This window comes from Phaseolus vulgaris, chromosome 1 (genome assembly GCF_000499845.2).
Source record: "Phaseolus vulgaris cultivar G19833 chromosome 1, P. vulgaris v2.0, whole genome shotgun sequence".
Classification (NCBI taxonomy): Eukaryota; Viridiplantae; Streptophyta; class Magnoliopsida; order Fabales; family Fabaceae; genus Phaseolus; species Phaseolus vulgaris.
In genome coordinates, this window is record NC_023759.2 from 15916679 (window position 1) to 15929839 (window position 13161).

At 45.0% G+C, this 13161-nt stretch overlaps 1 protein-coding gene across 1 annotated transcript; it reads left to right on the plus strand.

Annotated features, from left to right (window-relative positions):
- The first annotated feature begins 299 nt into the window (after positions 1–299).
- LOC137815595 (uncharacterized) lies at positions 300–1268 on the plus strand. Its single transcript, XM_068618708.1, has one exon. The coding sequence runs from the start codon at positions 300–302 to the stop codon at positions 1266–1268; it is 969 nt and encodes a 322-aa protein (XP_068474809.1).
- The last annotated feature ends 11893 nt before the right edge of the window (positions 1269–13161 follow it).

A 13161-nucleotide genomic window follows, 5' to 3' on the forward strand; every position in this document is an offset into this window, starting at 1 on the left:
ATGCTAGGGAGGAACGTCCAGGCTTATGTCGACGACATGGTGGTGACTTCACGAGAGAAGGAACAGCATGTCACTGACCTGGAAGAATTGTTCGCGACTATCGCCACATACGGGTTAAAGCTCAACCCAGAAAAGTGTATTTTCGGCGTAGAGGCGGGAAGGTTCTTAGGTTTCCTCCTAACAAAGCGGGGAATCGAGGCGAACCCCGAGAAGTGCGCGACGATCATGGCAATGAGGAGCCGGCGTCGGTGAAGGAGGTGCAGCAGCTCACCGGTCGGTTGGCGGCATTGTCACGTTTCATGTCCGCCGGGGGAGAGAAGGGTCACCCTTACTTCCAGTGTCTTAAACGAAACAGCAGGTTCGTTTGGACAAAGGAATGCGAGGAGGCCTTCACCAGGCTGAAGGAATATCTAGCGAGCCCACCAGTCCTGTGCAAGCCACAAGTGGGCACCCCTCTCCGTCTATACTTTGTCGTAACGGAGAGGGCGGTCAGTTCAGTTTTGGTCCAAAAGCAAGACCAGGTCCAGAGATCTATTTATTTCGTGAGTAAAGTGATGCAGGGTCCTGAGGTAACGTACCAGGCTCTGGAGAAGGCGGCTATGGCGGTGGTGTTCTCGGCGAGGAGGCTCCGCCACTACTTTCACAGCTTCACAGTCGTAGTGATGACCGATCTTCCCATCCAGAAGGTGCTGAAGAAGCCAGACGTAGCCGGGAGAATGGTGAAGTGGGTCGTGGAGTTATCTGAGTTTGATATCAGGTACGAGCCCCGAGGACCGATCAAGGGACAGGTGTTCGCGGACTTTGTCGTCGAGTTGTCGTCGGGCGCTGCACCTTCGGAGGGCTCGGGTTTTCGCTGGATCTTATCGGTGGATGGTTCCTCCAATCAACAGGAGAGCGGCGCGGGAGTCATCCTGGAAGGACCAAATGGGGTGCTGATCGAGCAGTCTCTGCGTTTCGCCTTCAAGGCCAGCAACAACCAGGCGGAGTACGAGGCCCTGATCGTCGGTATGTTGTTGGCAAGAGAGATGGGAGCGAGAAGTTTGATGGCCAAAAGCGACTCTATGCTGGTCATTGGACAAGTGACAAGGGAGTTCCAGGCTAAGGACCCCCAGATGGCTGCGTATCTCGAGTATGTGCACACCCTGAAGACATCCTTTGCAGAGTTCGAATTGATCCACGTGCCGAGAGAGCAAAATGCCAGAGCTGACTTGCTCGCCAAGCTAGCCAGCTCGGGCAAGGGGGGAAGGCAGAGGACCGTCATCCAGTAGACGTTGAAGGTGCCTCGCGCGTTCCTAACGGACAACCAGGTGCTGCAGGTGTGCAAGTCAAAGGAGTGTATGGCGGTCGGTCATCGGCCTCTCACTCAAGAAACCTTGAGAGCACCTAGGGTGAGAGCGCGACCGAGGAGATCCGACGAGGTGATGGAGGTTGGCGCCGTTGGAAGGGCCAACACGTGGATAACGCCGTACCAGCGGTATTTGGCGGATGGGGTGCTTCCGCTGGAACCAACGGAGGCAAAGAGGATAAAGAAAAGCTCGAGTAAGTTCACTCTCATCGATGGGGATCTCTTCAGGTTCGGGTTCACCCATTCGGTGTTAGTGTGCGTGCACGGGGAGCAGTGCATGAGGATTATGTCAGAACTCCACGAGGGAGTGTGCGGGAGCCACGTCGGTGGTCGCGCCTTGGCGAGTAGAGTTCTCCGTGCAGGGTACTACTGGCCAACGCTGAGGGAAGACTGTGTCGGATACGCTCAGCGTTGCAAGCAGTGCCAGCAACACGCAGATTGGCACAAGGCGCCCCCTGAGGAACTGAGGTCGATTCACAGCCCATGGCCGTTCCACACGTGGGGAATTGACATCTTGGGACCATTTCCCCTGGCGGTAAGGCAGATGAAGTTTCTGATCGTCGCCATCGAGTATTTCACGAAATGGGTAGAGGTAGAGCCAGTCGCGCAGATCACCGCTCACAAGGTTCAGCAGTTCGTGTGGAAGAACGTTGTGTGCCATTTCGGAGTGCCCAAGCGTTTGGTTTCTGACAATGGCACCCAGTTTACGAGTCACCAACTGAAGAACCTGTGTGAAGAGGTGGGGATACAGCAGGTGTTCGCCTCGGTAGAACACCCTCAAACGAACGGGCAGGTAGAATCGGCCAACCGAGTACTGCTCAGAGGGTTGAAGAGAAGGTTGGAAAAGGCCAAAGGAGCGTGGGCAAAAGAAGTTCCCAGGATCGTGTGGGCCTATCACACCACTCCGCAATCTAGCACCCATGAGACACCTTTCAGCTTGGTCTATGGGTCAGATGCTATGATCCCTGTGGAGATACAAGAAAGTTCACCAAGATTTCTGAATTTCGTGGCCGAGGAGTCCAACGAGGAGAGGAAGGTGAACCTAGACCTTTTGGACGAGGTGCGAGAAGAGGCCAGGGTCAGTGCTGAGGCCGTGAAGAGAAGGGTGGAACGAAGGCATAACTCCAAGGTCAGGCCGAGGCGGTTCCAGGAGGGAAATCTGGTGATGAGGAAAGCACATCAGTACGAGATGGAAAACAAGTTGTCCCCCAAGTGGACTGGCCCGTTCAGAGTGGTGGAGACGTTGGAGAACAGCGCTTATCGGCTGGAGACCTTGGACGGAGGGGCGATCCCCAGAACGTGGAACGCCACGCATTTAAAGCTCTATTTTAGTTAAAGATTGTAAAGTAGTCGCGCTTTCGCGCCAGTACAAACAATTTGAACAAGTTCGGAGGGCACTCTTTTTTCCCGAAGAGGGTTTTAATGAGACCACCCAATAAAAAAGAGGTTATCAGTATAAGAGTTTGCAGAGTTTTAAAGGTAAAATCCTCCTCGCCCCAGGCGCGAGCGCAGGTGATCGGTTAGGCCTCCCTCGCCCCAGGTGCGAGCATGGCAACCGGTTTAAAGTCCTCCTCACCCCAGGTGTGAGTGTAGGCAACTAAGGTTCGAAAAGCCAGGGGTGCTAGTAAGCCCAAGAAGGGAAAGGAAGGATTTCGAGAAACGACTTTTCCCAAGTGGCATAGCATCAATATTGGCGCAGTAGAACCCTTAGCCAAACCCCTTCTCACCCCAGGAGTGAGAAGGTGGGAGCACCACCCGAGGTTCTAAGGTTTGATGACCTTGGGGCAGGCAAGAGGGGTCATCGAGAAACACTCTTCCCCCCAAAACAAGGATCATCCTAGACCGATCGGTGTGGAAGTCCTCTATGCACCTAGCGCTGGAGCGACAAGAAATCTAGAAAGGTATAAGGACAAAAGCAGAGGCGCGATGATTGGTGAATGGTTGGTTATAGCACCCTGGTCGGTCATCGGTGGATAGAGCGTTGTTTAAAAGCTTTTAGACAAATTCTTACGCGATAGACCTAAGCAGGCAAAGCCACACCAAGAACGATTGTCGAGCGTTGTTAGTCGCGGTCAAAGACAGAAGTAGAAGGTACGAGGAAGGTTCGCGCTAAAGTCCGAACAAGTTAGCAGTTAAAAACATGCATAGCAAGAGATGAAAGGGAAGAGATACACAGCAGTAAGAAGAAAGAAGGCATTAAATATATGCAATAAGATTTTTTATGTTCAAAGGTTTATACAAGAAAAAGGAAAAAGCGAAGACAGCAGATGATCAGGGACGAACGATCTTGCCGTCCACCACCTCGAACTCTAGTGATAACTGAGAGCGGTCGACCTCTGGGAAGGCGTACTTGAGTTGCTCGAGGGCAAAGTCAAAACCCTCAGCAAAGGTATCGGCAGCCTCCTCCCAGAGTTTGGCCTTCTCAGCCTCGAACCCAGCCTTGTCGGTCTCGAGTACCACCTTCTCGGTGGTCAGGGTGGCTATGGCAGACTCGGCTTCTTTGAGCTTTCGATCGTTCGCAGCAAGAGCCTCCGCCATGTTCGCATTCTGTTGGCACATGAAGGCGTTCTCAGCTTCGAGTTGGATGGTCCTCCCCGTTGTCTCCAGTAGATCAGCATCAAGAGCGGCGATGGCATCCCCCATCAGCATCTCCGTCTTGATGGTCTCTAGGATTTGTAGGGCGCGGCCTTTCTTGGCCTCCTCCAGCATGTCCTTCAGCATGTTGTTGGTATTTTGAAGAGCCTCATAGTCACTTTGAAGCGACTCCTTCTGGTTGAGCAGCTCATTCATCTTACCTTCCAGCTTTTCAAGACGACGATGCTATGTAGAGAACTCGAGGGAGAGCGCCATCTGGCGGGCCAGATGAAGGTCCACCTCGCTGGCACTCCACTTGACTAGCTCCCGACCTTGGATCAGTTGCTTAGTCAGTCGGAGGACTCTGGTGAGCCCTTCAGCGCTAGAGCCCGATGCTGGAAGGGAACTCTCGCCACCACCCTCGGTTGTGGTAGCGGAATCTTGAAGGCACGGGGAGGTTGGGGGGCGAGAAGTTCCCTCTGAGCGCGCAGCCCCGCTCCCAGCTGCTTGAGTTGGTAGGGGTGATCTGGCTGGGGGCGGGGAGGAAAGAGAGGCTGGTGAAGGAGGGTGTTCAGGGGAAGCCTGTGCTTGAGGGACCGGGGTAGCATCTCCCTCAAGGCCCTCGGTTCCCCTCTTTCTTCGTTGGACCAAGGGGGACCCCGAGCTCTCCTCTTCGACAGATATAACGGTGGTGGGAGCCTTCACCAACTGTTTCCTCTTCTTATCACCCCTGGTCTCGGGGCCTTCAGCTGGCGCGACCGAGATGGGGGAGGCGCGGATAGGCTCGGCGATCGCCTCCGTTCCAGAAGATGCCCCGCCGGTTCGTCGGCTCCTGGCTAGCGCGAGCAGCCTCTGTCGTCGTTCCTTGTCGGAAGTCATGTCTGCACCAGTCAAACATGGCAAAGGGTTAGCACGCGAAGGGTCAAGAAAGCAATCCAAGTGCAGAAAAATAATCAGCGAATGCATATATAAAAAGTATGGCAAACAAGCGCGAGGTTGCATGCACAGAGAAGTAGCAAGTTAAGGGAAAGAAGAGAAGGCGAACCAATGTATTTTTTGAGCATTTCAGCGTCAAACTCGTGCTTGATAAGGGTGGAAGAGCCAAACTTGGCGCCCAAACTCGAGAGGAGGCCGCACAGCTCGCGCTCGTATGGTGCCATGGCCTCCAAGCCTCGGGGTTTCCTAAACTCTACCTTGGGGACCCATTAGAGTGGGAAGCCCTCGAGAAGGGCAGGGCTGTGCTCGTTGGAGGTGATCATATAGAACCTGCCTTTCCAATCTTTGAAGGACTGTTGGTACAAGCCCAAGACCACCCTCCCAGTCACGCCATTCAAGCTTACCCACGACCTATCACCCGGGTTCTTGGCCTCAAAGAAGTAGAGGAAGACGTCGGTTGATGGAGGGTGCCCGAAATGGTTGCATAAAATTTTGAATGCCCGGATGAAGCCCCAAGCGTTCGGGTGGAGTTGGCAAGGAGCCACGTTCAGCTCGGTGAGGAGATCCTTCTCGAAGAAGGTGAGGGGGAGTCGGAGGCGCAACCTCTTGAAGATGGCTGAATAGGTAAAAGTGAAGGGCTCCCCGTCGGTGGCCCTATCATCCACACAAATTGGCATGCCTCGGGGGGGATGCACACATCCAAGTTTCGGTCATCCTCCCTGTCAAGAGCGCATGAGGGCTCGTCCGCATCACTGCTCAGCAAGGTAGCGAGATGGTCAGAGGGGAGTTGGCTGGACGTTTCAGCGAGCAAGTGGAGGGGAGCCCACTGGTATACCCGCGCATAGTCTTGTGGCGAAAGCGCCACTCCGGGGGGGCGCGCACACCGAGGGGGCGGCGCGAGTTGGAGGCGATGACAGTGCACTGGCAGAAGGCTGTGCACCAGGAGATGGAGCAAGACGCGCGGTGGTTTTTGTGCGAGCCATTAGCTACAATGGGGAAAGAAAGGAAAAATGAAGGGTCAATGAAAAACAAAAGGAAGACAAAGGGAACGAAAGTGCTACGGATTGAGGGGAGTAGAGAAATGAAAGCGACGGAGAAGAAGAAGAAGTGAAACGCAGAAAAACCAGAAGAAACCCTGGTACAGTGTAGAAAAAGAAAAAATGTCCACGACATATGCACAGAGCAGTTATTGGATGATGCATTCGGTAGAAAGCGGTAAAGCATGCCATAGATGAAGAAAGGGGGTACCTTTTTGTTGATCGCGAATGATTTCTGGGAGTTTGAAGATTGGGAAGATGAATCGCAGAAGGGGAGTTCGAGAGTTGCAGAGAAACGTGTTGGAGAAGGTGATGCAACAGTGGAGGCGCGTAAGTTTTTGAAATATGAAGAAGCGCAAACGACGCTTCATGCTGGCCATTGATGCGTACACGCGTCGCGAGATTAAGGGAGGAAAGCGTAACGTCACTTAGAGCGCAACACGTGATGTGGCGCGTGATGTGGCACGTGACGTGGCGTCACTTGCCACGTGGCCGCCGAAGACGATCACATAGTCTCTTCACTGAAAACAAGTATACAGCTCGAGACTGGGGGCCTTGTGATCCAGTCGATCATCGGTAATCGGTGACATCAGCAACAGATAGCCACGTGGACCGTTCTTAGTGGGACACGTGGGCCAGGGAAGCTGATGTGTGAGGTGTTGGTAAGAGGGTCACCCGGGGGGTGATCGGTGTTCAGAAGGGATGCGCGATCATCGTCTAGATAAGACGATCGGTCATCATGCCACGCGCAGGTAAGCTAGGAACGAGAGGCAATTCCCGGCGAGGGCGTTACATACGAGCCTCGTGTGGCAGAATATCAGAGAAAGGAGAAGATTAGGTGCTTTATAGTACTGTGCACGAGAGTGGCCTAAGAGAGCTAGCACCCAGTCGGTGATTGGTGCTCTCTTAACCCATAACGTGCATGGAGCAAAGCAGGGGTGATCGTTCACACAGTAGGTGACACCTGGTACGTGCGCTAGCTAGGCCACACCTGGTACTCACGCTGAGGTTGTACGAGACATCCAGCGAGAGAAACACGCCAAGTTACTTCGTACACGAATAACTTGGGGGCGCCGCAGGGTATATAAAGGCATTACACGCTCATTACGAAGGTACGTTTTCATTCTGGCAAGTGACTAGTTTTACACACAGAGAGGGAAAGAGAGAATCACAGAGTGCACGAGTCTCACTAAGATAACTAGTACACAGTTCTTTGGTGATTTTGCTTGACTGACTTGAGCGTCGGAGCGCAATCGGCCGCTAGAGGCGCCGTTTGTTGTGTTTCGCAGGTTCGCTTGGAGTTCTTTGAGGAAGTGCTTGGAACATATTTGCGGAAGGCAGAGTTTGACGTGGCAAATTCTTCGACGATCGAATCACCTGCAAGATCAAGTACGAGTGACTATATTTAATATTCTTTTACTAATCATACAGTAAACAGAAATAGTACAAAGTATACATTGATACAGTTGACGGTTTGCGTGAATTTTATTTAAGAAAAAACATATTTTTTTTTAAAAAGATCATATTTATTTATGTTTTAAAATATCACATACAAGATTACACGTACGACCAGTTTTTGGGGAAGAGGAGTGAAAGCAACTCGGTAATTGAATTGATAAAGATGTGATGTGGAAGCAGGAACTCAAATTTGTTTGAACATAGTTCCAAAATTATATTTGTATTTCTTTTTATATTTTTAATTTACTTGTAAAAAAATTGTTGGTTGTTGTGTATGTAAAAAGCGGTGCCAAAGAGGAGAAGCACTTGGCCCAGAATTTTTAGAGATAAACTGGTGGTTTATTATAAAACAGGTGGTGGCAAATAGAATAATATTGGGCCAGTCGATTAGGCCCATGCTTTTCGGAACATGATGCAGATGTAAAAGCCTAAGTGACAGATAGTGAAAATCTTGACCCCGTCAAATGGATCCATGCTTTTTGTAAGAACTTGGTACGGATATAAAAAAGCGGGTGGCAAACAAACGCTGGACCAAACAAATGGGCCCAAATAAAAAGATGGATGGGGTGTGCATATAAAAATACGTGACAATTAGTATAAATGATTGGCCGATTGAATAGGCCATGTTCTCGTTTTAAAGAAAACAAAACAGAATAGAATTGGAGTTGTATATATAAAAAACGGGGGCCACAACTTGATCACCAGTTCAATTTTGCTTCCACGCTTCAATTTCAATTAAGCCACTAATTTGGAATTCATGAAATTGTATAAAGAGTTACCAAGCCCACAAATTGGCACATGAATGGGCAGAGAAGAAGAAAACACCGTGGACCTCAATTGCAGAGCACATTTTGCAAAAAAGCATTTACGAATAGAAGGAAAATCAAATGGCCCCACACGTACCAACAATTGGTAAGCAAAGGCAGAGAATGCGACAAAACGAAAGTAACTCGAGGCCTTAAAATATGAAAGCATACTACTTTATAATTTCATGTTATTTGGCATTATATGGTGGTGACCCTCACCCACACTAATCTACCGTTTATTTTTATCAAAGTGGGGTTAATTTTAAAGGTTTTTAATTGGAATTGGATTTAAGATTTAGGATCTTTAATTGAAATAGAACAATTTTTTATTTTAAATATAAACAAGTCCTAAACACCATTTTATTCTAAAGAAATCATGTGATGGTGACATGAGTTTGATCGTAGTCAAGTGAACAACTTTAGTATTGAAATAAAACTATTAAATTGAAGTTGTGTTATCTTAGCACGATTTTTGTTTAACTCTTGTACTGGACAAGAGTCTTCGGGACTTCGGTCTAAGTATTTGGATATGGTCAGCTCGATTTTGGGTCTAAAAGCGGGTTATGGGCTTGGTCCAGTTTCGTTGGTAAGCCTGGTGGAGAATAATTAAAATCGAGCAAATAATAAGTTTGGTCATATATTAATATAAAGTTGTTAGTTAAATATATATGTCGATATATATTAAGCTGTTAAAATAGAATATATGTGAATATACACAAAGCTTGGTTAGTTAATTAAATATATGCATAAAGCTGTTAGTTGAAAATATAAAATTGTTAAATAAGTAGAGAGCAACCAAGAATAAAGGTGCATGAGATTCTTTTCTGTTGTTAGCACCATGAGTAAAGGTGGCCGTGGACAAAATATTTTCCTGTTGTTAGCACCCAAACGTGAAAGGTGCAGGTGAGTGGAAGTTGTTAGAGGGATAACTATAAAAGGTGGCTTGAGACCCCCGGTAAAGGTATGCTGTTTCTAGGAATTAGAGACTGAAACTGATTATTATTTCGTATGCTCTCACTGACTTGATCGTCGAAGTCTGATCAATAGGTAGAGCTCCCTCTGTCTCAACGGAGCGTTGCTCTAGTGCACCAAAAAGAGGCAGATTAGAAGCGGAGCTTGCCCATCTAGTTAACCCGAAGGTCAACCGACAAGAACATTTGGCGCCCACCGTGGGACAGATAAAACTTGATCCATCCACAATCGTGTTTGAGCTTTCTGATGTGATGAGAAACACTAGGCAAGGACCGTAGGGATCTGAAGGAAGCGATGCCCCCACCTTACAGCAACTCATGGAGACCATGAGGGCTCTCCAAGAGGCCAATGAGCAGTATAAACAAGAGAAAGAACGAATCTGAGAGGAATTGAGGCCTCCCGTGTAGCCAACGAGGAATTGCGCAAGTGCAATGAGGACTTATGTAGAAATCTACACCAACGTGACCGACTATCCACCAAGCAACAAGGTCCGAACTTGCCTTTGAGAGATAGCCCCAAGCCATTTTCGCAAGCGATCATGGATGAGCCCGTGCCAGCTCATTAGATCACACCATAGATTGCCTCTTTCGTAGGGGTAGAGGACCCTGAAAATCATCTCATGGCATTCAATGCTCAGATGATTGTCTCTAGAGGAACGGATGTCATCTGCTGTAAGATGTTCATGAGTACTTTTACAGGTACAACCTTACAATGGTTTAGTGGGCTTCCCGATGGTCACATTCTCCAGATTGTTTAGAGAACAGTTCTCTGTTAACCAGGTCAAGCCTCCTAAGTTGTATGACCTTTTCAACGTAAGGCAGAGGGAGGAAGAGTCGTTGAAGGATTATCTAAATAGATTTTGGGCGCTTACGATAAGACTCCAAACGTACGATGAAGACGTGATGATCACTGCTTTCGAACAAGGAATCACAGCGGGACCGTTTCGCTGATTGTTCGAGATACGAGAATGAGCTGTTGCCCACATTCAGAGGAGGTCGTAGTCAGAAAGAATGGCAGCTCACGTTCAAGGAAACCTAGGCTTAAGGAGAGCAGCCGAGCCCGACCTTTGCGGGTTAATGAAACCTCGGCCGAAAAAAGAACAAACTCAAGGTAGGTGTCATACGTAGCCAAGAGAAACGAACCCAAGACGAAGGCTAGGGAAGAGTCGTAACTCGACCCCGGTTCCAAGTATCATACAAGAAATTGCTGAGCCTACCCAGGATAGTAGAATTTCTAATGCTACTATAATAATTGAAATTTATGTATTGTAATATTTTAAATAAATGTAATATTAAAATGTTATTAAAGATAGAAAATGGTGTAGTGAGAAAGGAAGGGAACTTGAAAAGTGAAAATTATATTTTATACTTTCTATATCATTTAAAATTTTAACTGATATAGTAAATATTAAATTCTAATTTATTATGATAAGCATATCATAATCATCATAATAAGTTATCATAAATGTTTTTTTATGATAACTTTTACTTTAACCGGCATAATAAATATCTTATTATTTACAGTTGTGCCATTGTATAATTTATTAATTTATTATGACGGATGAATTATAACCGTCATAATAAGTCGTCATAAAATCTTATTTTTGAACTAGTAAATGTTATCACTGTATATGTGATTAAATGTGATTAAATGGTTTATTTAAAAAGTATTCGTTTAGATTGTTTCTAATTTATATAATTATATTGGACAACAATTGATGAAGAGCAGGAAGCAATCTTATCATTAGAAATTTCAACTCAAAATTAAAACATCAATCTTTTTTTCTAAAAAAATTCCTTTCCACCCTCAAATTTGAAACTACATACCTAACAAATATCATAGAAATCAGGAAAAAAAATCCCATATTCATACTAATAAAAAATAATTTATTTTAAAGGTATAATTACTTTTTATTTTTACCTTTTGGGTCAATATTCAATTCAGTATAATTGTTTTTAAAAAAAAATTAATTTGGTCTCAAAATTTTTTAAAAAGATTTAATTTAATCCCTTACTTTAAGTTTTCACCAACTGCGTTCATTGCTAATGATGTAGATGCGTTAATTGCTAATGATGTGGAGCACATTGATATTAGTCTACACACGTGGGCTAGAGTCTTGGATCTCCATTAATTCTTGACCTTCTTCACCCAACTTCTTCTTCATCATTAATTCACCTACACTTCTCACTCACTCTTCTAAAACGTCTCCCCCTCTCCCTTGCCTTTATTGATTGTCTCCCCCTCTCCCTTGCCTTTATTGATTCTCTTCTCCCTCCTAATGTCCGAAAGGAATATTTCTCTCATTCCTAAAGATGGTGGTGGAGTTGTTGGTGTGATGGGTGCAGGTACTAGTGCTGCTGTGGGCAGAATTTTTAGAGAAGAGAAATAAAAAGGAAAACATAATTTTTTTAATAAATTAAAATTAATTTATAGATTTTTTTGTATAATTTATTTAAATTTTTGCTTTTAACTTATATAAATTAAACCTAATTTATATAAAAAAAGTTGATTTTATTTTATTTTTATTTTTCTGTCATAGAGAACTCTGTTTATTTGAAGGAATAATATATATGTTTAATTCCATATCAAAATTAATACAATTAATACATCATTTAGCAGTTTGCATTATTCCTCTTCCTATAGTTAACTGTATTACTATTTTCGGTTTATAATCCTAAAAAAGTAATATCATATTGATTTATTTTTTTTATTATTCCATTCTTATGCACATATTATTTTAGTTTCTACCATTTAAAATACCATTTAAAATTCAATATTGTATGTGTGTCCACTAATAATTAATAATAATTGACTTTGTTTTTTTTATAATTATGTCCGGTATTTTTTACTTGAAATTAATATGATTACATCATCAATAATAATAAATAAATACTAATTTTTTTTATAGATTCAACTTTTATGTTGTTGTAGAGTTTAATTTTTTATTTTTATTTTGTAAAAAAATATTTATTTATATTTTAATTATATTTTTAACTATTTTAAATATTAAAAATTATTACAGTAAATGAAGATGAATATTCCTTGTCTGATGTGATGCTTTAATGTTGCGTACATAATCACATGTAATCGTAATGAAGAAAGAGAGGTTTTGATGAACCCTAATTGTAGAGAAAAATAAATATAAAAGAAATTTTTATTCACTTGTATATCAGAGAGTAAAATACATGGTGTATATATAAGAAAAAGATTAAGACCTAGCTGAAACAGAAAAGGAAAGTTGGGTCAAACAAACAAAACCCAATAATTTAAAATAGAAAATTAAATATATTAACACCCCCTCAAGCTGGGGAGTAGATATTTGTCAGACCCAGCTTGAATTTGAGATTAGAGAATTGTGCGGAAGCAAGGGGCTTGGTGAATATGTCAGCAACTTGCATTGCAGAAGTAATGGGTAGTAGTTTGAGGAGACCAGAGTTAAGTTTTTCACGAACTAGGATGCAATCAATTTCGATATGCTTGGTTCATTCATGAAAAACTTGATTGGAAGCTATTAGAAGGGCAGATTTGTTGTCACAGTACAGGGTTGCAGGCTGGGAGAGAGGAAGATGTAAATCCTGAAGGAGGTAAGACAACCATTGTAACTCACATGTGGTGGTGGCAAGGGCTCTATACTCGGCTTCAGAGGAGCTGCGGGAGATAGTTGACTTCTTCTTTGATTTCCATGATATTAGGGAGTCTCCTAAGTAGATAGAATATCCAGTGACAGATTTGCGTGTGGTAGGACATGTTGCCCAGTCAGAGTCACTAAAACCACAAAGGTGAAGTGAACTAGTGTGAGAAAAATATAGTCCTTCACCAGGGGTGCCCTTGAGGTAACGCAAAAGACGTGAGACAGCTTGCTGATGATGAGTTGTGGGTGCAAATATGAATTGGCTTAAATTGTGGACAGCGAAGGCGATGTCTGGTCGCGTGTTGGTTAAGTAAATTAGACGTCCAAGGAGTCTTCTGTATTGAGAAGTGGCATCAGCATCGAGAGGTGAACCTTGGTCAGGAGAGAGACGGGAGGTGTGAG